Here is a 24,931-nt window from a genome sequence, read left to right on the forward strand (position 1 = left end):
AGATCAACCAAACATGGTGTAACAAATTACAATAAGACTAGGCACAAACCCTCATTATCAAGGCTGGACAAGGCAACCCCAAGTGTAGGCAAGAGTCAGCGATCCTCCCCCCATTCTTGCTGTAAGGGGTCCCACAAGAACCCAAGCTATGAAACCATAATATTATGAGGACCTAGCTCAGGGACATACAGAGTCCATGATTGTCACTTCAGTCTCCATGAGCCCCTATAAGCCCTGCTTAGTTGATTCTGTGTGCCGTGTTATCGACCCCTCTGGCTCATAGTTTACCTTCCTCTTCTTTGGGGTTCCCCTGGCTTCACCCAGTGTCTGGCTGTACCCATTGGTTCTTATAACCCTACCAGCTTATTGCCAATGCATGAGACAATCAGGCTTTTCAAAAGAGCTGGTTAAGAGGAAAAGCAAGCAAACAAAACCACACAAATAGTTGGTACTGGGGTGTAATGAACCACTCTAAAACCAAAGTAATAATCTTTTAGTTTGCCCACAAATGTACAGGGTAGCCCCACTTGCACGATGGAGCCACTGGTGGACAAGATGGTCTTTGCTCAGCTATTTTTTTTTCCTTTTCTTTTTTTCGGAGCTGGGGACCGAACCAGGGCCTTGCGCTTGCTAGGCAAGCGCTCTACCACTGAGCTAAATCCCCAACCCCGCTCAGCTATTTTTTTAAGGGTTGATCCAGAAGCCCAAAGTGCCATTTTCACTATTATCACATGGGTCCAACAATCACAAAGCAATGAGATGACTCGAGAATGAACTCAGGAACTAACCTTCAATGTGTCAAAAAACACTGGTGTCCTTTTAAAGATTTGTTAATCTATATGTGTGGGCAGTGCCTTTGGAGGCCCGGGGAAAGCAATGAATCTCCCAAATTGGAGTTACAGGCAGCTGTGATACCACAGTGAATCTGGTCAGTTTCAGGAACTTCCTAAAGAAATTTTGGTTTACTTCCCCTATAATGATCAGGATTGAATGCCCCTGTGCATATAGGACATTTTTTAAAAATTATTGATGGGGAGGCTCCAATCCATTCCCAGGTAGAGATACCCCTGGGTTGGTGGTTCTGGCTTCTGTAAGAAAACAGACTGAGCAAGCCAGTAAACCAGTAAGCAGTAGTCCTCCATGGCCTCTGGAACAGCTCCTACCTCCTGCTCTGACTTCTTTCAATGATGAGTGATAGGGAAATGGAAACAGAATAAATCCTTTCCTCCCCAACTTACTTTTGTTTATGGTGTTTCATCACAGCAATAGTAACCATAAGAGTCAGTGTAGCGATGAGTAAGTCTGAGTGAATGTGCATTTTGATATGGATACAGCCTGCTGAGGACTACAGGGCCAATTAGTTGGTCCATGGAAAACTGGCTAAACTTTTCTCTGGAGTCTGAGTGTCTATGGAAGACTCAGTGTTTGCAAAGACTAGCAACCATGGCTTTCTCCTCCTGGATGCTTAGTCTGAGATTGCTGGGCTCCAGACATCTTTGAGAATAGTTAACTCCTCCCTTGTGCTTATCTAATAATATTCACAGGCTCCAGTGGTAGTGGCAACATTAGAGAGGCCCATCTAATCCCAGCTTCACTGTGAGTACATGTGTATGTCTGTCCTTCCTTCACTCCCTCCCTAGCCAGGGTTCCAAGTTCAAGCACACAGGTCACAGAAGGTTAGCTAACAACAATCATAATCCTCCAGCATCAATCATCATCAATCATCATCAATCCTCCTCCCCTCCTCCTCCTCCTCCCCCCTCCTTCTTATTCTTACTCATTATTATTAATGCTCTCACTCAACCAGTCTTTAGGCAACCATAAAAATGTAAGAAAAACAATGTGACAATCTAAGCAATACTATCGGAGAGCTTACTGGAGTCTCATGTACTCCTCACAGCATCACAAATTATAACCATTTTATAAGCAGGGAAGGATTAGTAACAGAAGTCACAGCGACCAGAACTAGGCTCAGAGTCTATACCAAGAGCCTGATTTCTAGTACACTGTCTGGCTTCCTCCCTTCTTTCAACTTTTTTTTTTTTTTTTTTTTTTTTTGCTATTACAGCTTCATCTCGTTCTGAATTCATGATTTAAGTCTGCAAAAACTACAGAGCAGTAAAAGAATATACTACTAACCTACTTGCAAAACTATATGGAAAGATCAGAACGCTCTTTAGATAACAGAAATTCCTAAAGTTACAGTTCCTCCTAGTTTCCTGTCAAGGGCAGCTAGTAACTCCAACATAGACACAGCTCCTTTTCTCACTGTCTCCATCTGTCAATCTGGTAGAAATGAGGCAAGAGGGGGCAAACTCCAATTGTGGAATTTCACTGCTTATTATATTTACAATGTGCACCTAGTGGAAGAGTGAAATAACGACTTGACAAGAGAATCTTCTGACTGCAGAGGGTGCTGGGAATAAATCCTGGTTCTCTGGGAGAACAGCCAGAGTGTTCTTCACCACTGAGCCGTGTCCCGGCCCCAGTAAGTGTACCCGCATGGTGGCTTACAACCATGTCTAACTCCAGTTCTAGGGGACCTGACACCCTCTTCTGGCCTCCGTAGGCACCAGGGATGCACAGGACAGACTTACATGGAGACAAAACGCGCACATAAGAGAGTCATAATTGTTTTCTAAAGTGGTTATTTATTGCTCTCGGTACACTTTATACCATCTCCAAGCCCTACCTTTGCCTAAGTGTTTAGATCTGGTGGAGATGGTAAGCACCAAAGAAAGATGGCTTCATTTAAACACATCTTACTCATGAGGGTCCCACCTGAAGATGCCTGGAGGTCTGAGACTAGTATATGCCACCTCAAAACATTCTGTGGTATATATTGAGCTGATATTATTTTGGGAAATTGCAATCATGAGAGTACTCAAAAGGCTTACTTTTTCCTTTTTTTTAATACACAAGTTGAAAATTTGTATATTTACAATTGTCAGTTTTATGTATCAAAGGACCTCCCAATGTCTACAAGACCACCTTTACTCATTATAGTTTTCTCTGCTCTTCCAGTTTCTAGGAGACCTAAGCCCTGTTCTATAGATGAGGACAGGATCTAAGCATCAATTTTCTAAGTCTCGGATTTTGTGGAATTCTTGTATTTATATATACAATAGAATTTGGTTCTTCTAGTAATCCAGTTTATTTTGTAGTCCAATTAAAGTGTCTAGAAGGGTCGTCTCTCACGAGTCTAGTCTTCGAACAGACTGGATTTTTAAGCTTCAGCAGCAGCAGAACGGGTGATGTTATAGAATTCATATACCTTCCCAGGGAGAAGTCACTCCATCTCTTAGGCATTAAAAAGGAAAGCTCTTTTCGTGTCAGCACATGACTGCTTCTGGCTAATGGACAAAGGGGAAGCGGTCCTGAACAGAAACCCCTGCCAACTGATATACTTTCCAGGCTCCAAGTTATACTTTGAGTCATTAACTACATTTCAGTTAGAAATTCCAAGATTTGGTTGTTTGGACAAATGGGGTAAATTTACAATGTAAAGTACTGTCATGGTTATATCAAGACAGACCAGCACTGCTTTTCACAGGCAGCCGTTAATCTGGGCCATCCTGCCTGCCTGGGAGAATTATGCTAAGAGAATCGGAGTGCTTCTTTTGCTAAATTCTACTTAATATTTCCTAAGCAAGCTTACAACATCAACTTCTCGTTCCTGGTTTTTCCTGTATCAGTTAAGACCTCTTATATTAAAACCTTTATAAAGTTTACCTCATGCATAATTATTATTATTATAAGTATTATTCGTGCAATAATGTACTTACTGGGCAGATATTTTATACACCATCACTTACTGAGACTTAAAAACTATACGGGTTCATAAAATTTACAAGGTAGGTGTTCATACAAATAAGGCCTAAGGTGGATACAAAGACTAGGAAACCAAGCTTGTCAGGGCGCAGAGTTGAAGAGAGCTTACTTAGGATTCATGAGACCGGGGTTGGGGATTTAGCTCAGTGGTAGAGCGCTTGCCTAGCAACCGCAAGGCCTTGGGTTTGGTCCCCAGCTCTGAGAAAAAAAAAAAAAAAAAAAAAAAAAAGAATTCATGAGACCTTGCATTCCATCCCCAGTTCTAAAAACACGAGTTTTGTTGATGTGAGAGGTAGTAATTTGTCAGCCCCTATGGTGGGGAAAAAAGGCACACATCAGCCTTATTTAATGAGGAACTATAGAAGTCCAGAACTTTTGTCTTCTCCCCATATAAGCTAACATAGGATCCCAGAGCTAATCTGACAGAGGCCAAGATCAGGGTTGGAGGAACCAGCCACTGTAGGTAATTACCCATACAAATGTATTTGGGTCACTGGCTGTTGGTGCCGCCTAAAATCACTTCATACCCAAGAAGCTGTGAAAGTAGCTCCTTGCCTATCAGGGAAGACACTGTGTAGTACCCACGTTTACCTGGCAAGCACAGGCTTCTCTCAGGTCCTCCACTGCAGGATCCCCACCTATCCCCATTTGCCATGTAAGCAGATATTGTTGCACTGGGACTAACAAAGCTGGCTTCATGGGCAAAGATGCTTCCGAGTCTGTCTCCTGCCTCCTGGTGGGTAGCCAAACGCACTGGGGTGTGATGGTGGCACTGGCAGGTTTCCTACGTGGGTGGCAAGGCCTAGAGCAAGAGAAGCATTCTGACCCCGAGGTATCCATAAAGGATGTAAATGTCACCAAGTTGGATGAGAGATAATATGAGGAGACATGTGTGGCCCTGGAGGAGCATGGCACTTGGTGCTGCTCACTGAGGCTCCCCGAACCCTAGGCCAATCATGAATAGAGGACCCAGATTATGCATATATAGTGACCGAGGCTGTGCTGTCTTGATATCCCACTTGCATCCCAGTGGACTCGGGAGACAGGGTCACCCACACTATCCGTTTACAGTCCTGTTGGACAAGACCTTATAGGTTACCCATGAAGCTCCTGAGTAAGCATGCTACAGCCTCACCACGGCCAAATGTTAACGTCAAGGAGAAACTGTGCCATGTTGCCTGAGACTTCCCACAAGACATGCCTGCTGCTTCATCTTCTCCTCCCCGGAGAAGAGCTATGAGCTGCCCGATGGCCAGGTCATCGGTATTGGCAAGAACCAGCCCTGCTGCCCGCGGTGCTCTTCCAGCCTTCCAGGTGTGGAATAGGACGGCCTCTATGAACTGACCTTCCATCATTAAGTGTGATGTCAATGTCCGCAAAGGCCTCAGTGCCGACAGTGCCCTCTGGTGGTACCACCATGTACTCAGGCACTGATGACTACAGGATACACTAATTCCCCCGGCATCCTGCACCTCTGCCTTACCTTCCAGCAGATACAGTGCACCAAGAAGGACTCGGGGAATACGGCCCTTCCTTTGCAATGATTCTAGGTGGAGTTCTAGGAGCTGTGTCACACCTTTTCTTAACAAAACATATGCAGAACTGAGACAACTTTGATCTTTTCGTCAATTATAAATATGCAAAAAATTTTTCTTGGTGCTTTGGACTCAGGATTTAAAAACTGGAATGGTGAAGGTGACAGCAAGTGTTTCACAATGTGGACACATTCATTTTATATTTATTTTTGTTGCTGCTGCTATAGGAAGTTCCCTGTTCTTTCCAAAGCAGCCCCACACCCTAATCCAGAAAGGAGGATGGCCCTTCCGAGTCCATGCAAGGGAGGCAAGCAGCATCACGTCTGTGTAAATTATATACTGTAAGAAATTATCCACCTTAGCATTCTGTTTTTATTTTTGAATTGATAGCCATCATGCCTGGTCCCTAAAGTCTATTTCTCCGACTTGAGATGTATGGAGGCTTTTGGTTTCTGGGATTGGGTTGTGTTGTCAAGGCAACCAGGGCTTGCCTGTTCTTAGACTTGAGACTAGTTTAATGATAAACGTATTCACCTTACCAACAACAAAAAAGGAAGACTGGCCTGACCCTTTAGCCCTTCCAAAAGGGACCGGAAAGGGGTGGCTATGAAACAGTGTGAGTGTGACCCTAGAAGGGAATACAAGCACAAGAGATGACTGAATGAAATGCGCAATAAAAAAGGGGCCTTGGGAAGTCTCTCTCCACTCCAGCCCAAATGATCTAAATTTATACAAGGGTAAGGCATTATTCATCCACGTACCTAAATGTCAAAACCAATCCCCACCATTTCCCTTTCCCAAAAACTCAAGATACAGATGCTGCACTAGTTCCAGCAGTCAGATGAAAACACAGGTAAGAAGGTTCTGGATTCAGTCATCTGAGTACCAATTTAAATGATTTCTGTAAACATTTTGATAAAGGCCACATGGCACTCGTCACATTGTTCAAATGCCTAGTGGCAGGACTCCTGATAAGACCAAACAGGTCACATAAGCCCATAAGACACTGCAGAGACACAGCCAATGTGACTAAATCCGAGGTGGAGCACACGAAGGACCTCATGTATAATACAAACCAGCTTAATAAATAAAGGAGACAGGTGCCTGACTCTAGGACAGGGTTTGGTTCCAGTCACCTGTTCAGAGCCTTCTTTGAGACTCTACTGCCACTTCCACTTGTGCAAGTCTAATGGTGCGGCCATGAAGTTTGTAGCCATCCTGCCGAACTAATGCCACGGTGCCAGGCTGCACCCCAACACCTGCTGGCATGTGGCAGATGAGTTCATGCTCATGAGGGTCGTATTTGTCACCGATGGGTGCCATTTTCTCTAGGCCATGCTTGGTAAACACACTTTTCAGCTTTGCTTCTAACAGGGACAGCCCTTGGAAGACTTTTTCCAGAGTAAGCTTGTGGTCCTGAGGTTCAGCTCCGTCTGAAAAGCACTCGGCAGTCTTCTCCAAAATGTCTGCTACCTCCACGAGGTCCTTACAGAAGCTCTGGATCCCTGTAGACAAACCAAACACACATCTGAGGACAATGCTGACCTTAGGGGCACAATCTGGAGGAGGTCCAGGGAAGTGACTAGTACACTTTATACTGAGTATTTCTGAAAGGGGGAAGGTTGCCACTCAGGACTTGGGGATCAGCTTAACCATCCCAGCTCGTCTGACAAGTCAGTGCCTTTTTGCGAAGTGTGTCTGTTTGGAGATAGACAGCTATCTCCAGGAATCCTACTGGGAAACTGGGAAGTTACAACTTGACCAAGTAAGTCTACATAAAACAGACTAAAACCAGGTATATCTTAGTTGTGCAGGGGCCATTCTCAAGAGGTAAGATAGGAAGATTGCACTGGGAGGGTACAGGTTGGGAGTATCAAATAGGAAAAACACATTGTGCTAAAGAGCCAAGAGATGTTCTTGAGGCTGGCTAGACAGGAAGGTATGACACACCTACAGACAAGGTGAGTGTCCTTCCTATGGCCTATCAGGAAGGTACTGGAAAAGGTCCATACAAACCTTTTAGAGCAATGTGAACTGCTACAAGAGGAAATAAAATTCAGTTGCTGAGACCTACTGTTCTCACTCTGCTGGGACAAGAAATGCTCACCATTAGACATCCAGCGCATAATGCCCAGGAAGGAAGGGTGGGTGAAGAGTAAGGGCTCTATGGACAGGTTGGCAGCCATGCCAAGTGGACAGCTACCTAAACTAGCCACATGTAAGCAACAGACAAGCTCTGACACAGAGACCTGAGAAAACTGAGCATAACAAGGAAGGAACTCTCCCGTTAAGTGCCAGGGAAGACGACCCAGTAAAGCTCTGAGGAAAGCAGTGGGAGCCTGATTCAGGCTAGTCCAACGAGAGCAGTATTAGCACTGTGCTTGCTGGTTTGCTGGTTTGCAGGAATGCAAATGGGCTCACAAGGAAGGAATGAACTCAGTGTTGCATGAAGTACCATCTAGTTTACAGGAAGAGGAGGCAGCAGGGAGAGAGAAGGGTGAGCAAAGGTGCTTCAAAGGAACAAGCCCTGATTGAGAGCAGACTAGGTTTTCAGTGCTGGCTATCATGCTCAAGTCCGCGGCTCTGAACATGTGTGAGTGCTGAGCCACTGAGCTACAACTTCAGCCCTCCAGTACAGTTTGAGAGCAGCAGGCTTCTGAGCTGACCTGTGTACTGCCAGGAGAGGCCTGGCTTCTAAGTTGGTGAAACAGTGGAGATTTGGCTAAATGGAAGCCCAAGTTCTCCTTGCTACACCAAGGCCCAGTGTCTGATTGCACTCCCACTACTGCATTAGGACTATTTAGTGTGTGATGTGTGCATGTGCTTTCCTGTATGTGCACACCAGCAGAAGCCATCATAGGTCAACACTGGATGTTTTGTCCTCTGTTTTTCAGTCTTTTACAGGCCACAGAGCTGAACATTTCAGCCAATCTGAGTGCTCTGTAAGCTTCCAGAATCTACCTGTTTCCTCTCCAACAGCACTGGGGTTAGTTACACACTTAACCTTTTTATTCATGAGTTCTGGGTATCCCAACTCAGGCCTTCATGCTTGCAAGGAAATTACCCACTGAACTATCTCCTCAGTCTCAATTTATTACATTCTTTTAATAGGTAGTAATCTCTTGGAAAAAAGAATCTTTGTGACCAAGAAGACAGACTTTGAAGTTAAAAAACTACGCATGCGAGGAGATGAGACAGTTGTCATGACATCTGTTAAAAATGCCATACTTTGTGCCAGGCACGGTAGCTCACTACCTTGGATTTTAGCACCTGGGAAGCAGAGGCAGAAATCTCTGTTGCGTTCGAGGCCAGTCTCAAACTGGTCTACATAGAGGGTTTCAGGATAGCCAGGGCTACATGGAGAGACCCTGTCTCAAAAGACAAAAATCAAAAACAAACAAAAAACCCATGGTACATTCTTTCTCCCTCCATGATCATCCAAAAACCACTTTGGTTTCCTAAGTGACTCTGGTCACCAGGAGGAAATTCCCTAGGCTAATGACTGTTATGGGCTCTCGGGCTAGATACAGTTTAGGTTAATAAACTGGCTAGCAGTTATCTAACATGAGTTTGTTCCTGGTATCTGACTATTTCTTGAGTAAACGGATAATAACTAGTTCTAATTCAAAGCTTGACTTCTGGTGTCTGCCCATCTTGCTCAGCAAGCAGGTGTACACCAGAAATTCTCCCATTGCTAAAACTGTGCTATTTGCAACAGACATTTCCATAACTCATCAGCCAATAACTGTCTTCTGTAAAAGACCACATAGGAAGCATTTTAGGCTTTGTGGGACAAGGGCAAAAGCCAAGGACTGGCTATGGTTTGTTGAGCCTTGCTATAAACTTGGTGTTTCTCTCTCTCTCTCTCTCTCTCTCTCTCTCTCTCTCTCTCTCTCTCTCTCTCTCAAATTTTAGCTTCCTTCAGGCTATTTTATAAATCACCAACTTGTGGAGTACTGATAGAAACAAAGAATTCTCACCCACAGCAGCGCAGTCTTTACCATGGAGACAGACCAAAGTTGCTTACACCAATCAAACTTTAGCCTCCCTGGTCATGCACTGTTCTTTGGATTCTCCTTTGACCTTCTTAAAGACTGGCTCATTAATGACAGAAAAGGTTGTGTACAGACTAGAATGTTGGAAATTTACTAACTGTATATGCTTAGAAAAACAAAGGCCAGCATTATCATAGCAATGGTTAACATGACACTATTCCCACCAACAGCAGAGAAAGCCTGTGGGGAGAGTGGGAGGAGGGATGAGATCAGCTAGGGACTCAGATGCATTTCTACTTCACTTACTTTACAAATATGCTACAAAGGTGCATGCCCTTCAACCACACTTATTCGTTTGCGAATCATCTCTTACCAAATATCTTCGCATCTTCCACACATCTCTGGGTCCGTCTCCTTATGTTTTCACAGTCAGCGACGGCTCTCTGGTATCTCAGCTAAACATCAAAAGCAAATTCAAGGGATGAGAAACCACTGGGAAAGAATGCTTTTACGTTCTAAGTCTCTTGCTAGTGACAGGGCTCTCAGCATGCACAAGGGCTTCAATAAAACTAGTTGTTAAGAACAAATAGTGTGAAGCTGGCTGCTCTCCAAACTACCAAAGAGGTGATCTACTTCCTCTCCAGTAGCTCGTAAGTAATTCCGACTAGCTTGAACACATCAGTTCATTATTCAGAGAAAAGAGTTTCGAATTTAGGAAAAACTGCCGAGATTTCTTTCATTAATTTGAATCTGATATGACTAAGAGTAAGTTTTAAAAACCTATCACTTATTTCAAGGCAGTTCTCAGCTTGTTTAGTCTTCTTCTCACTTGTAATTCCCGGTTTCTTTAATTGCTCTCATAAGACATGCTTCCCAGCACCCTTTAGTCCGGAGTGGCTTTGCTCTGCTTTGAAATTCTTCTGCTTTATCGATTGATCTCTTCTCTAAATGCTCAATCACGACTGTGTCCAGTAAGCCAGATGTCCTGACGAGCAGAGTACAGAGACCCTGCACACCCAACAAATATTTACTCTCTATCACCTGACTGGCAGGTACTGCGCCACCTTTTCTTTGCCAAGCCATCAGCTATCTAAATGCTGCAATGCAAGAGGGAGCCAAAAACAGGTACATTCTGAGCCACGTGGCATTTAAAAACCACACCTTTTTTTTTTAATTTTTTTTTTTTGGCCTAAAGGGCCCAGTGGTAGAAGAGGTCAAAGAGCTATTTTAGAGGAAAATTTATTTTTTAAAAAAAAACACACACACACACAAAACTTTGCTTGAACATTTAAACCAGAGAAAAGACATAAACAACAAATAATATAAAATCTACTACTCACTGTTAAATCCTGGACTTCTTTTTCCAGTTTAACAGCTTTTAGCCTTAAGGCCTGTTCAGCAAGGGAGGGACCAAGTCCATCAGGAGGGTCCTCAGAACTGCAGTCTTCCCCAGCAGTTCTCTGGGTGGCAGTGCTGAAAGGGTGTAGCCATCCCCTAGGAGGGGGGGCGGGGCAGTGGCACACAAATGCAAAACCACAACAGTTAGAGCCCAGAGCACCCACACAGAAACTCTCCACAGTTTTCAATCATTGGTGACAAACAATGAAGTCCTTCCTAGGCATTTTTCTGCTTCGTCTGTCTCATGCTTTTAATCACCCAATACCAGCAGCATGACTAGACTTTAAAGTGCTCTTAAAAGCAATAGCTTTAAGGAGAGAAAAACAGCCCATCAGTTAAGAGCACTGGCTGCTCTCCCGGAAGATGGGGATTCAATGCTGAGCCTTCCGCATGGCAGCTCACCACTACCTGTAACTCCAGTTCTAGGGGATCTGATGCCTTCTGGCTTCTGTGGGCACCAGGCATGCAGGTGGTGTGGTACACAGACACAATGTAGGCAAAACGCTCACACACAAAGTTCTATCAGTACATATTGTCAGGTCATACAATTTACCATTCAAACTGTAAAATTTAAACATTTTTACTATGTCCAGAGCCAACCAAATTCTGAAATCACAATTTCAGAACATTTTTGCCACATAAAAAGAAGGTTTTTGTACTCAGTACAGCACTTACCATTTCCTCCTGAATTGCTTGCCCCAGGTAAGCCTGACAATATTTTGTTTTTTACAGACATGCCCTATGGATGCTTAGGTCAACAAAATCATAATAGAATGTGTTTCAGATTCATTCATGTATTTGTGATAAGAAAAAAATACTAACAAGTTTTCCAATTAAAAAGGAGTAGAATGAATTTACTGACAAGTAGAAAATATTAGGTTACACAGGTAGATCAAAGGGATAGGCTTAGTCAATCTGAGTAGGAGCAGTCTTTATAGAGGAGCAGTCTCCAGAGGGGAGAAGCTATGGTGGACAACTTCTGCATACACTGCCAACACTCACACTCAATCCCCAGAGGAAGGCGTTGCCAAGTCTCAGAACCTCACCCCAGGGGAGGCTTTGCCATTCCTCCATGGGCCTGAGGCTCTGGGGTCTTTCCCATGGCCAGCTCAGGTCAGGTCACACACATCCACTATTTAATCTCCCTCAGGGCTTTCTCTGTTCTCTACACTTTCTTATTTCTCAGATGTTCAGGATGAATCTTCACTCCTGGTCCAGTGGCCGTTTGCTGCAGTATTCAGTACCAGACAGACAGCAGTAAAGCTGCCTTCTTTTGTTGTGTGCCTTTTGGCTACTCCATGTTTGTGCTCCCACTCTCCCACTTTGGGCTCCATCTTGCCCTCAGGTGCTCAGAGTCACTGTTTTTGGGAATCTGTCTCAGCCTCTTTATACCTGGAGACAGGCTCTTCATTGGCTCCAAGGACCTTTCCAGGCCTCAAAGGTACCCAAAGTGGCTGTTCTGCACCTTCAGGAAAAACACAAGCATACCCTCAATCCCACATTAGCATGGACCAGATCCTTCTCCTGCTACGATATCCTTCCACAGCGCCTTAGGGTTTACTCCTCTGTCCTTTGGTGACCAGCACCATTCTACACAGTGAGGTTGTCTACTATACAATTAAACCTTTTAATGTAAATAAGGCCTTGTTAGGTAACTGGGCAGGCATAGAGCTTTACTCCTTTTAGTTTTTTTGTAGTTTGAGACATCTATGGGATCTTTCAAAATAGCCTGTCCCTAGGGGTTATAAGGAATGCATGTGTTGTGAGCTAGTTTATGTTGGGCACAAAAGTTTTTAATGTAGAAGATGTGTGAGTAGGAATATTTTCTACCTAAAGATGCTGTGGATAGCTCGAAATGGCAAATGCTGTGAAGCAGTGAGCAGTGTGGTGTGCTCTGCAGCCTCTGTGAAGAGAGGCATAAGCAATCTGAGGACAGGTATCATTAAACATGCACAAACTGTAGTTCCCAGAGAAGACATGTGAGTAACAACCATCTGCCAGGGAGCATTGTGATGTAACCCCTGGGGTCAACACCTCATGTGTGACAGGTTGAAAGGAACCCAGTGGGTTCCTGCTTAACTACTTGCCTAGACAGTTCTGGGGAGATGGCAAATTTATGGCATAAAGAGGCGTCATTTTGATGGTACAGAGCATGATTATAAAGAGCTTGCATTAAACAGACTACGCAGCAGCAGGGAAGCAGAGAGGGATCCTGAAGGCGCTGGCTCATACACTACGTTCAGCCAATGGCAGAGGGAGACCTCAGTGTCACCAAATAGGATCAACATAGTAAGAGTTCTGGGTCCTACATAAAAGATGGCATAACTCTTGATCTAGGCTTGTAGCCACTTCCAAGGCTTGCATTATTCTGACAACATAGGAGTTGTCACTGTAACCATTGATGGGAAAAGAAGCAGAGTCTCTTAATTAAACAAGGTACAGCTGTAGTCGATGGCAGTCCTGCTGTAGGGATCCACTGCCCGCCTGTGTGACTTCATGGCTCTTAAACCCTGCAACAGCCTCCATTTACCCTATTTCTTTTTTCTTTTTCTTATAACAAAGAGGGGGTGTTCCAGGGGCTTCTGGGCCATTCTGCTTGGCCTGTAATTGTTTTCCACCAACACAGTAGCTCCAGTGAATACCCCACCTGATGCTGCAAAATGGCCAACTATCTACAGACCAGCTTCTCTGATAGTCGGTGGACTAGGAGAATAATTTCCAGTGGGGTGTGCCTTGCAGTATTGATGAGGGCTGTTAGTGGAAAGAGTCTGTCAAGGAACACCTGGCTCCTGGTCATACATCGATGGGGCTGCAATGTTTTCACTCTCTTGGTTTCTCAAAATCTCTAAGTACTGAAATGTAACTAACTGCCTGTCTCTAGAATCTATGTGTCCTATATTTCTTATACACAATACTTAGAAGTGCACACCCAGGGTTGGGGATTTAGCTCAGTGGTAGAGCGCTTGCCTAGCAAGCGCAAGGCCCTGGGTTCGGTCCCCAGCTCCGAAAAAAAGAAAAGAAAAAAAAGAAGTGCACACCCATTCACCCTTTGTTCCTTTAGCTTTATGCCTTTCTCATTTTTCCTTATCTTTTTCTACCTTATTGCCCCCTTTTTACCTGCATAAGCACACTTTCTTGTGGAAGTGGTCCCTCGTCTGACCAATAAGAGTTTCCCAGAGCCACTGTCCACACTGTCCACGTCCCTGGTTGGGCGCCAATTGCTACATCCAAATGGCTCCAGGGACAGATGACTGGGGTGGTGAGAGCTCTAAGAAAAGAGACAGAAAGCTGGGATCAGCTAGTCAGGTCTCCTGGCTGGAGAAACCTCAGCACTCGGGAAGCTTTGATTATATACAGTTTAGTATACAGATTGAACAGAGAGGCAGAGTTATTGCATAAGGCTGAACAAGGAGGTGAGGTTACTACACACGGATAAACAAGGAGGCAGGAGGCAGAGCTTATGCAGCTGGATCAAGGGGGCAGGTTTAGTTAATCTGAGTAGAAATAATCTCTGTAAGGAAGCAGTCTTCAGGCAACATCCAGGGCGTGGGGGTGGGGAAGCTATGGTAGACCTTTTCTGCACAACCACTGTTAACTGTTGGGGTGCACTAGGTGAAGGTGTATCTCTGTATATTCAATTGTGAAATTCTGTACTAGCAGAGTATGGCCCATCCTCGGGTTTTCTAGTCTGTAAACATTCACCTTCCTTACTTGCTGACTGGCTTTAATAAAGACCTGTGGCTAGACAGGAAGTGGAGGACGGAATTTCCATGCAGAGAAAGGGTCTCTGGGAGAAGCCAGTGGACATGAAGGAACAGGACGAATTATAGCAGAGCAAAGATACAGACTGGCCACAGATGAGGCCAGGATTAGTCATTCCGGTTAAGAAGATGAGCTATCTGGGAGCTGACCCAAGCAAAGACTCCATGATATTATTTATATAATTGGTGGGTCTGCGAAAGCCCCATTGTAGTTAACACTAGCACTTCCCCTCAGGAAGGTCTTGCCATTCCTCAATAGGTCTCAGACTCTGGAGTTTTGGGGATGGCTGGTCCCTGTCGACACAGGCAAGATCCAGGACTTTCCCCAGTCCCCACAATAAACCCTACTTTAGTGATGAAAAACTCAAGATGAGAGGCTCGAGGCTTAATCACTTGTTATGGACCACAAAGTTAGGCTGGGCACAGCAGCATGGGACTACCTGTAGTCTCAGGTACTGGAAGGCTGATATAGGTGGATCCTTCTGGTAGCACAGTAAAAAGCCTGTCTTAAAAGAACACCACCACTACCCTCCCCCCAACCCAAAACAAAAGAAACACACAGAGCTGGTGTTGTTTAGCCAGGATATTTATCACACAAACTCACACAAAGTAACATGGTTCTGGTTTACTGAGTAAAAGGAACTCAGTTAGGCTTAGCTAAGACTTCGTGACCACACACTATAAGGCTCTCAGGGAGGAAAGAGGACCTATACTGTGATAGAGAAATTCTGACTGGAACAGCCTATGGGGTTGCTAAAATAGAATCTTGTTTTAGTCATTTGGGTTTTGTTCAACTACCTATGCAATCTAAAATATGGCACAGCTAATCAAATGGCTAGGGTCCCAACAATGGGGACATAAATTCAGGAACTGCTTCAGGAATCCTTTCAGGGAACTTTCACACAGGCTTTTAAAGACAGGACATGGGGTTGGGGATTTGGCTCAGTGGTAGAGCACTTGCCTAGCAAGCGCAAGGCCCTGGGTTCGGTCCCCAGCTCCGAAAAAAAAGAAAAGGGAAAAAAAAAAAAAAAAAGACACAGGACATTCCCACAAACCAATTTGCCTTGCTAAGGACATTTGATAGCACAGGCTCAAATTCACAAGCACAAAACATAATCAATCGCCCCTTAAAAAGAATCACATGACTTGTGAAGAAGCATGATGACATTTACATCCTCACAAAAGAATTAGATCTTTCTCATTCTCACCACCTAAAAGAGAAAGAAAACACCTCTCCCTATAATTACCCTATCAACTAGCCAGGGAAAAGGTAAACTTTCTGCTCTCAACTTCCTCGACAGCAGACCTTGCAGATAAAACCACCTGACCTTGGCTTCTATGGGCATAGGGAAGTGAGCCCTTGCACCTGGTGTTACTAAAATAGTTCAGTTTACATAGAAATGTAGACAAAAACCTAGTTCAGAGCAGATCTTGGGAGTGCGCCTGTCCTGACCTCTAATTTAAGGAAGTTTTCATCATCACCCCTTCAGGGTCCTGGCCATTATTTCAAGTTAAAAAAACAACCAGGTTAATCAATCTGTGGGTCCAAGACCTCTTTAAAGCAAGCAGTTCATTGCTTATAGGAACAGGGAGATAATGGATAGTGGTCACTGAGAAAAATCTAAACAAAAATTTAAGGGGACGGGAGTAAAAGTTTGCTTTAAAGAGAGCATTCTAGGCAGAGTGCAGAGCTAGTTTGGAGACACACGTGAGAGAACTTTCATCTCCCAGACATTTCAGGCTGGTTCTCAAATTTTATTATGGTTTGACATCCAGTTCTACATGGTTCCAATTATTTGGTTCAGAAAAATATGTCTGAAGCAAATTACACATGGTCAGAGACTTTCCCTCCTAGAAAATTACATTTACCCTGGGTAAACAGATAGGAGGTCAAAATAGGGCCAGTTTAGAGAAAAAGGTCAGTGTTCAGAATAGTTACTCCTGGAAAGGAAACTAATGTTTGATTATTTCCTTACTCACGCAACAAACTGCCAAAAGATTGAAAATAAACCACCCTGCCCTAAGCATCTCATAGCTCTGGTATGGCGGGTGTTAGGTCAGGTGCACTACGATTAAAAAGAAAAGTGACAAATGGATGCAAATTTCCTGGATTTCCCCGCAGCTAATTTACAAGTCGGAGTTCTCTAACTCACAGACAGTCTTTTTATTCATTCTCAGGAATGAGCTAACACAAAACACCTGTTCGTGAATCACAACTGGTTTCTTGACAGGGTTACTTCCTTAAGATTTAAGTCTGGAGGAGTTAGCAAAATTCCCAAAATTCCAGTTTCCTCAACTATTAAACACGAAATAATAAAAGAACCAACCACAGTTCTAAAGTCCACTGACGGCAACTGTAAATTAAAGTATCCCCAAGACTGATGGGCTGGCCATTAGGAAAACCCAGGTCTACTGCTTTCTTTTTACACTCAGGTAAAGAACGCCCCTGAGAAGGTGGAGAGATTGCTTGCCCTAAGACCACATGGAGTCCGGCTAAGAACCCTAATACATTCATCACTGCAAGAAACAGGTGAGCAGGGGCTAGGAAAGAATTCATCTCCGATTCAGTCAGGCACAGGGTTCTACCTCCCAGGAATGGCCTCGGAGCCACTTATCTTTCTTGACCGGGAAAAGCGCGCCTATGGGCCTCAGCCTCCCTTGCAAGGGACGCGGCGGGGACGCCGGGTCATGGGACCTGAGGCTGGTCCTCGCCGGCGCCCGGTTAGCCCTCAACTTCCTTCCCATGGTTGCCCACGGCGCGCTCACGCCACTGCCGGCCCGGTCCCGCCGCCCCTCTTACCTGCTCTCTGACACAGCCCCGGAGGCCAGTAGGCGCTGCAGACGCTGCACCGCCCACAGCGAACGCGCCGCCATGTTCCAGATTAGAGCGCCGACAATGCGCGTGCGCGCTCGAGCCAAGTGGAGAGTCGCGCTCTGAAAAACCACGCCCCCAGTAGGCGGGGACTTCCGGTTTCCTGTGCGCTACCCTGCTTTTCCGGTCAGGTCGCTACCCTCCTACCTCGTAGTTCATCTAGTCATAGTCATGTGGATGCTTGTGCCAAGAGGCTCGTAGTAGGTGCGAGGTTCACTGTGAGCTAAGTGGATCCTCACCTCATCCTCGAGAAGCGAACACACAATGAGTGTAAAATGCTTAAACGAGGCGGGGGACACGGCGTTGCGAAAGTTTAGTAGATTCAGAGCCGATGAGATGACTCCCCAGGCAAAGGCGCTGGCCAGCAAGTCTCAACAACGTGAGCTCGATCCTGGGACCCACTTGGATGGAACCGACTTCCTCAACATGCCCTCTGACTTCACCATGACCTCAGTCATGTATGCGCCATGCACATAAAAAAACTGCAAAGGAAAGACTAGAGTACAGGTCGAAAACTGGTAGATGAAAAGTGGTTCAGGGAGTGACATCCGTTGTAAAGAAAGAGCCAGTGAAGAGGGAGAGTTGGAAGGGAAAAATACAATATGGCGAAGACGTTAAGACTGGGAAATTGGTGCAACCTGCATCTTCCCCAGTCACGCTCCCATAGTTTTTCTTTCCAGACTTGTTTTCCAACCTAACTGTGTGCTAATGGTGTATATTGTTTCCTCTTAAAATCTAAGCGCGTTCAGGGCAAAACTATATTGTCCAATTATGAGTACAGTGACTTGACAACAGATACAGTTACTCAGGCCTGTAATCCCACCCACTTAGTTTTAAGGCAAGAGGGTCACAAGAGCCCAGACTGAGTAACAGCGAGGTGGTGTCAAATTACTGGAGAGCTGGAGACGTAACTCAGAAAGGCTTGCCTAGGACATTCCAGGCTTTTCCTCAGAATTGGAAAGCTACTTTGCTGTTCAGAGAAAATCGAAGGGTGTAAAAAGAGGTAGGGGAGATACACTGCTGGAAGAGCCTAGGCAGGAGAGGATGGAATGCTTTGTTCTGGTTCTTGGCAGAGGGCCTTCTTATTATGCAGTCCTGAACTCTCTTCAGTGCTGGGATTGCAGTGCTGGCCAGCTCATTCCTACCACTGTGGTGGAGTTTCAGAGAAACCTGACAACCCCATGCAAGTCGCTATCCTTACGTCATATTTTTCCTTGCTTCTTTTTTTGCAATCTAGAATTTTGTGGTAGGTCTTGATCACTGATATTTTTTTCCTTGCCCAATAAATACTTGTTAAATGAATGAATGAAGTTGGGTGATGTCAGTGAAGATATAGGTCAATTTTATTTTTTTTAATACATGTGTATAGGTATGTATATGCCTACACCAAGGAATGCATATAGTCATGGGATCATTTGCAGTAGTCAGTTTTGTCTTTAAAACTATTTGGGTTCTGGGGATTGAATTCAGGTCATCAGGCTTGGTGGCAAGCACCTTTTCCCTGCTGAGCCATTTCCCCAGTCCAAGATGTAGATACATTTTAGTGTTTTGCTTGGTGTGGTGTTGCATGACTTTAATCTCAGCACTAGATCTCTGTCAGTTTGAAGCCAGCCAGGTCTACACATTAAATTTTAGGCCAGCCACAGCTGCTTCCCCCACACCCCACTCTCGACAGGGTTTCCCTGTATAGTCCTGGCTGTCCTGAAACTCAATTTATATATACTAGGCTGTCCTCAAACTTGGAGATCTTCCTACCTCTCTCTGCTTCCCAAGTGCTGGGATTAATGTGACCTTTCTTTTAGAAAAAAATTAGGGGATTTAGATGAAAGGATGTCTGAGTGTGAAAATGGACCAGTGTTTAATTTTTTAAGGAGTGGGATGTGCTCCTTAAGCACCCTGAATCCTCACCAAAATAAACTTAACTTTTACCATAGCAACTTGGTCTGACTTTGTCCTCTGCCTGTTGCAGTTCCACGAAGTCAGTCTTCTGTATCTTTGATCTCGGCTAAGGTCCAGCTCAGATGTGACAGCCAACACATATTATTGTCCTCATGTGCTCTATACTAGTGCACTTAGCATGGTGGTCACAAACTCTCCCAGATAAGAAACTTGAGGCCCTGACCGATTTGTGACCCTGTGTAAGGTTCCCCAGTAAGGATGAGTGGCCCTAAGAATGTAACACTTCAGACTTGGGAAGGCTGAACCTTGAGTTCCCTTCAGACCTGTGGCACACTTTGTGGAAAACCACAAAGGCACACTAGTAATGGAGTACGGGAGCTGGCGTTTGCTTTAGTGGCTGTGCTCATAGTTCTTTTAGCCACACAGCTTAGACTGAGTACTTACATACATGTGTCTATTCATGTATATGTAATACACATGTGTGCATGTGTCAGGTTTGAGACCATCTGTGTAGCCCTGGTTGGCCTAAAACTTACTATGCAGACCAGGCTGACTTTAAATTTGGCTTTTATTCATAAATGTATTAGGTGTAACTGCTTCTGGAGATCCACAGATTTGGGTTTAAGAAATAAGGGTTTTAAATCACATTGAACTATAAAAAATAAATTTTTTTAAAATTGGTCTCACAGAATCTTAGTGTAAAAGTACAGGCAGTAAATACTAGGGCTGGCTACTATTTAAAACTTTTTTTAATGTTTATTTTGTGTATGTAGATAGGTACAGGTGGAGGTCGGTATGAGTGCCAGTGTGCAGGTCAGAGGGCAGCTTATGAGAATGGGTTCTGTCCAACCTTTCATCATGGATTCAGAGGATCAAGCTCAGGTTCTCAGGGTTGGCAGCAAGCCCCCCACCCCCTACATCCTGAGTCATGTTGCTGGTTTCTGGCTGCACTATTTAAAAGACGAGAGTAAAATGCAGAACCTCTTGTCCAAACATGATTAAGGAGAAACATTTTCCAGAAGGCAAACACTAGGTGTGCTCTGAACATGGGCCTCAGGCGATACATGCTTATGCCGAGCAGGTGCCATGGTCTCATGTTAATGATTAATGATGTAGGGCCCCTCTTCCTTTGAGCTTAAGATCTACTTGTGGAGAAGGCATTTAACCCTAAAATAACTGCATTCCTAAGAAAGAATGTGACGGGTACTTAAGGCACAGTGCTGGGCACCCACTGCAGAATATACATCTTTTAAAAAGCACTGGAACCCAAGTCTTTGTCACTGAAGATATGGAGGTCGGATTTGGAATGAAAACCCTCCCTTTGGTTTGGATGTCTTTTGATAGCTGTTACAATTTAAATTTTTTTTTCCTTTACAGAAAGAACAAAGGTTTTTGAGTCACACCTTTCTCATCTAGCTGATATTAAAATCTACTTGTGACTTAAGCATTTCCAGCTTTCAGCAGTATAGAAAGAAGATGTTCCCCTGAATTAGTTCATTAAATATCAGCCAGGAGTCTTGGGGTGAGAGTACGATCACAGTGTGTTCTTATAGTGAAAACCAGAGGGGCTGAATGACGTCCGAGGTTATCCTCAGTTAGCAGCAGACAGCCCAATCTGGACCCAGGACCATGACCCCTAATGTGTACGCCCTACTCGTGAGGTGACTGCTGAGGTGATTTTCCTGCTCTGGTCTCCAGCTACTTCAAAGGCTGGTAAGGTTTCAGTGAAGCTGAAGTATGGTAAATCTTAGGTGGCTAACATATCAAGACTAGCAAACCCATCAGCTGGTTATTCTGAGGCACACAACTTCCCTCTTCCTGATTACCCTCTGACCTCTCAGAGTTGAACAGTTTCATCTTTATTGGAGATGAATATGTTAAAAACAGACCTAAAAGCCCAGTGTTGAGACAGTCATGAGTGGCGTAGAAAAGAGGTTGCCTAGGACTTGAGGTCCTATAAAAAATATCAAGTGTTTGGAAAAGGCTTAGCACCCTTGTGGCAGACATGAGCCACCATCCTGTTGGTTTTCCTTAACAGTCTCACTTTGTAGCAGATAAGGAAACAGGCTTGTGGGCCTCCTAGTACAAGATGACGACTTCCTCTGGCCAGAGACTTAGTCTTCCAACCACAGTCCCAGGAGCTTCAGTGTCACATTAAATAGGTAAGGACTTGACTGACAGCAACGGACTCCACCCTCCAATGCGTGCAACAGTGTCGGCATCGGAACCCCATCCCTCTGCCACTGTGCTTAAAACGCACCAGCGATCAGCTCTCTTTACCCTCTCAATGCTCAGATAATCTGATTTAAAAATGCTCAAACCTGGAAGGTTCTAGTGGCTGTCGTCTGGCTCTAAAACAGAAAACTGTGGGGTTTTTACATTCTCAATAGCTTTTGTTCCCTGCTTTGCAGGCAGGGATATATAGATTTTCCAGTCCATTACCCCTGCCCAGAGGTTGTCTGTAATGCCCAATAGGAGTGCAGCCTGCCTAAGTGTGATCAGGTGATGGAGTGGGTTTGTTTGTTTTTATCACAGCACTAGCAGCACTTCAACACGGGCTTCCTTTGCCTTAAGGACTGGGATTGGGATGCCGAGGAGAGGATGGAATGGCTTAGGTGCTTTCACTGTACTGGAGGGCAAAGATACCTAATAAGACCTGTACAGCTGTGGCTGCTTCTGTCTCCAGACTCTCCCACCCTTTGCTAGGCCAGAAGGATGCTTCCACTTCTCCCTTCCCACAGGCCCTAAAATCATGCAGCAGTCAAGCTGGTCTTTTGGGTGCCCCAGCCTTTTCCCGATGTCTTTGCGAAGAACGTATTTCCTCCTTGGACGGACAAGCTGACACTGCTTCCGGAAGGAATTCTCACCCTTTCTAGGTCTTCTTCATCTCCCATTCCTGCAGCACAGAAAGACAGGAAATCAGTGTGTTGAGGCCTCTAGTGGGAGTGCAGGCTGCAACACTCGCTGCACTCTGCCAAACCAGCCCCTTCCCCCATTCTCAGCACGACTCGACGCTCCTCCTCCTTCAGCCTCCAAAGTGCTGGGACTACACCCTCGACAGGACGGTTGGTTGGTTGGTTTGTTTAATGAGCACGAGTGTTTTGCTTGCATGTCTGCCTGTGTACCATGTGCATGCCTGGTATCCATGGAGATGAGAAGAGATGACGTCAGATCTGGTACTGGAGCACAGATGGTTGTAAGCAACCTTATAGGTGCTGGGAACTAACCGGGGTCCTCTGCAAGAACAACTGTTCTTGACCTCTGAGCCATCTCTCCAAATCCCAGAATGTCCTTTGAAAAATGTATGTTGTAGTTACAAAAGTCTGCTCAAGCTGGCCAGTGGTGGCAAATATCTTTAATCCCAGCACTTGAGAGACAGAGGTAGGTAGATCTTGAGTTTGAGGCTAGCCTGGTCTACAGAGCAAGTCCCAGGGCAGCCAGGGATACATAGAGAAGCACTGTCTTGAAAACAAAGAAGCAAAAAACCCCTAAACCAAACAACCAACCACCCCCCCCCAGAAAACAAAACAAATAAACAAACCCAAAAGTCTGCTTAAATCTGCCCAGTATGTTACAAACCACAGTTCCTCCACTGGTCTGAAGTCTATAGATTAGGAGCTGGCTGTATCCTGTAGACTCAGCCTGGCTTTTCTGTTTTATAGTTTAACAAACTATCAGCTAAGAATGCTTGGTCACATTTCTAAGCACTTGGAAACAATACCAAAAGAGTAACAGTATTGTGTGTCAAATAAAAGCGACACAGAATTGAAATCTCAGTGCCTGGACGTTTTACTGGGAGGCAGCTGCACTCTTCCTGAGTTAGTAATTGTCTTTGTCCCTCCCAGGAAAAGTTTGCTGGCTTCTGGGCCTGGTCGGTCCTTCTTGGGGTCTCACTCTTAGTGCTCAGCCTTCTGCCTGATGTCTACAAACAAGCGACTTAGCACATGCTTTTCTCTTTCTGGATTACCCTTCCCTCCAATGCCGTTTGGTCCTTCACGCTGTGTACTGAACTCTCTGCTTGTGTGTGACCCACTGCAAAGGCATTTGCTATCAATGGTTAAAGTAACTGCCCCAGTCACCTGTCACCTTTTCTCCTCTTTCTCTGCCTTATTTCACTTCAGAGTCCTAACTGTGGCCTGACATCATAGTTTTCATTTATGTGTGCATGTGAGGTGGTATCTTCCCGAGTCCACGAGGGAAAGACAGACTTATTCGGGTTCCTTGCTCTATCTTTCTATCTATCTATCTATCTGTCTGTCTGTCTGTCTGTCTGTCTGTCTGTCTGTCTGTCTGTCTGTCTGTCTGTCTATCTTTCCTTCTTTCTTTCTTTCCTTCTTTCTTTCTTTCCTTCTTTCTTTCTTTCTCTTTTCTTTTTTTTCTCTCTTTCTTTCTCAGTTTTTCGAGTCAGGGTTTCTCTGTGTAGCCCTGGGTGTCCTGGAACTCCCTCTGTAGACCAGGCTGACCTCAAACTCAGAGATCTGCCTGCCTCTGCCTCCCAAGTGCTGAGATAAAGATATGGACCACCACGTCCAGCTGTAGGTTTTTGTCTTAAAGTAGAGAAACCCCAGTGGTGTCTCCCCATCTCTTAGGTTGGGTACTTCTAGATCAAACTACTCAAGATGTCAGAGTTAGGTTTTACTGAAGCTTACTGGACACGCTGGTTGAGTTTGCTATCCTACACAGTCCAGGCTGGTCTAGAAATCCTGATTCCCGCCTCAGATTTGGGAGCTAGGACTGCAGGAAGTGACACTGTGCCCAATGTGGAACATTTGTGTTTTTTTTTTTTTTTTTAAAGCTCCATACCATCTTACCTGTATCTTCTGAAACTCAGAAAACAATTGAAACAAACATATTTTCTAGGTGTTTTGGCACAAGCTTATTTGGTGGGAAAACCTGATCTTGCCTGATGTAAGGAATTTTCTACTCTGTGGTGTATGTATTCTTACAACTTACTATAGAATTATTCATCTTGAGAAATATGTTGGAGTGTTTTGTAATACATATCCCTTTCTAAAGCCCCAAGTGTTCTTTTTTTCCCCCCCGGAGCTGGGGACCGAACCCAGGGCCTTGTGCTTGCTAGGCAAGCGCTCTACCACTGAGCTAAATCCCCAACCCCGCCCCAAGTGTTCTTAACAGCTGTCTCTGAAACTTACACAGGAGAAGTTGGGGACTAGCTTCAAAGAGTGAGCGCTGAGTCTCTCTGTTCCTGTGTTAGCTCCTTTCTTAGCCTTGGGGCAGGTTCACTACTCCCACTCCTGTCTCCTTACTACCTCAAAATGCTGTTAGGCTCAGAAACCAGATGGCCACTTGATAGAACTGTGTTAGTGAAGGGTGAGGATGCTGGCTTTCCTGGATAGCCATCCCAGTGGATCCCTGCCTTTCTCCCTGGGTGGGGTCTGGGGATAGGCCCTGTATAAAAAGATCCAGATCTGTGACTTGCCATTAGCCGAGCTCTTGCTTTACCTTGGCCTTCTGTAGCACTCTGCCTTGGTTGGAGGTTACAATGGATGGGCTCCTCTTTCTCATCTCAGAAACACAGTTGACAGGGAGCGATTGCTCTGGGACACTGCTTTGGGGTTTGTTTGTAGTTTCCTGCTAATGGGAAACAAAACCAAACCATTAAGTTTAGAACCATTAAAC

At 44.9% G+C, this 24,931-nt stretch overlaps 2 protein-coding genes and 1 long non-coding RNA gene across 4 annotated transcripts in view; all 3 read right to left on the reverse strand.

Moving 5' to 3' along the window:
• Positions 1-5,176: 5,176 nt before the first annotated feature.
• Grpel2 (GrpE-like 2, mitochondrial) lies at positions 5,177-17,417 on the reverse strand. Its single transcript, NM_001109513.1, has 4 exons — positions 17,321-17,417; positions 10,702-10,855; positions 9,735-9,816; positions 5,177-6,871 (listed from the first exon to the last, which is right to left on the reverse strand). Exons 1-4 carry the CDS (start codon positions 17,392-17,394, stop codon positions 6,507-6,509), a joined length of 675 nt encoding a protein of 224 aa, NP_001102983.1. The 5' UTR covers positions 17,395-17,417; the 3' UTR covers positions 5,177-6,506.
• On the reverse strand, positions 11,324-13,953 carry LOC134482948 (uncharacterized). The gene is made up of 2 exons (XR_010059713.1): positions 13,877-13,953; positions 11,324-12,224 (listed from the first exon to the last, which is right to left on the reverse strand). It is a non-coding gene; the product is annotated as an uncharacterized LOC134482948 (long non-coding RNA).
• A 3,711-nt stretch (positions 17,418-21,128) lies between the features above and the next one.
• The window catches only part of Afap1l1 (actin filament associated protein 1-like 1), a 60,465-nt gene continuing 56,662 nt past the window's right edge, over positions 21,129-24,931 (reverse strand). Inside the window, exons 18-19 of one of the 2 annotated variants that reach the window (XM_006254794.5) lie at positions 24,755-24,886; positions 21,129-22,187 (exon numbers count right to left, since the gene is read on the reverse strand). In XM_006254794.5, coding sequence (XP_006254856.3) covers positions 22,164-22,187; positions 24,755-24,886 — 156 coding nt within the window. In that variant the 3' untranslated portion in view covers positions 21,129-22,163. The remainder of the gene's footprint in view (positions 22,188-24,754; positions 24,887-24,931) is intronic. The other variant, NM_001106142.1, reaches the window with a different exon arrangement.

Source organism: Rattus norvegicus, chromosome 18 (assembly GCF_036323735.1).
Source record: "Rattus norvegicus strain BN/NHsdMcwi chromosome 18, GRCr8, whole genome shotgun sequence".
Classification (NCBI taxonomy): Eukaryota; Metazoa; Chordata; class Mammalia; order Rodentia; family Muridae; genus Rattus; species Rattus norvegicus.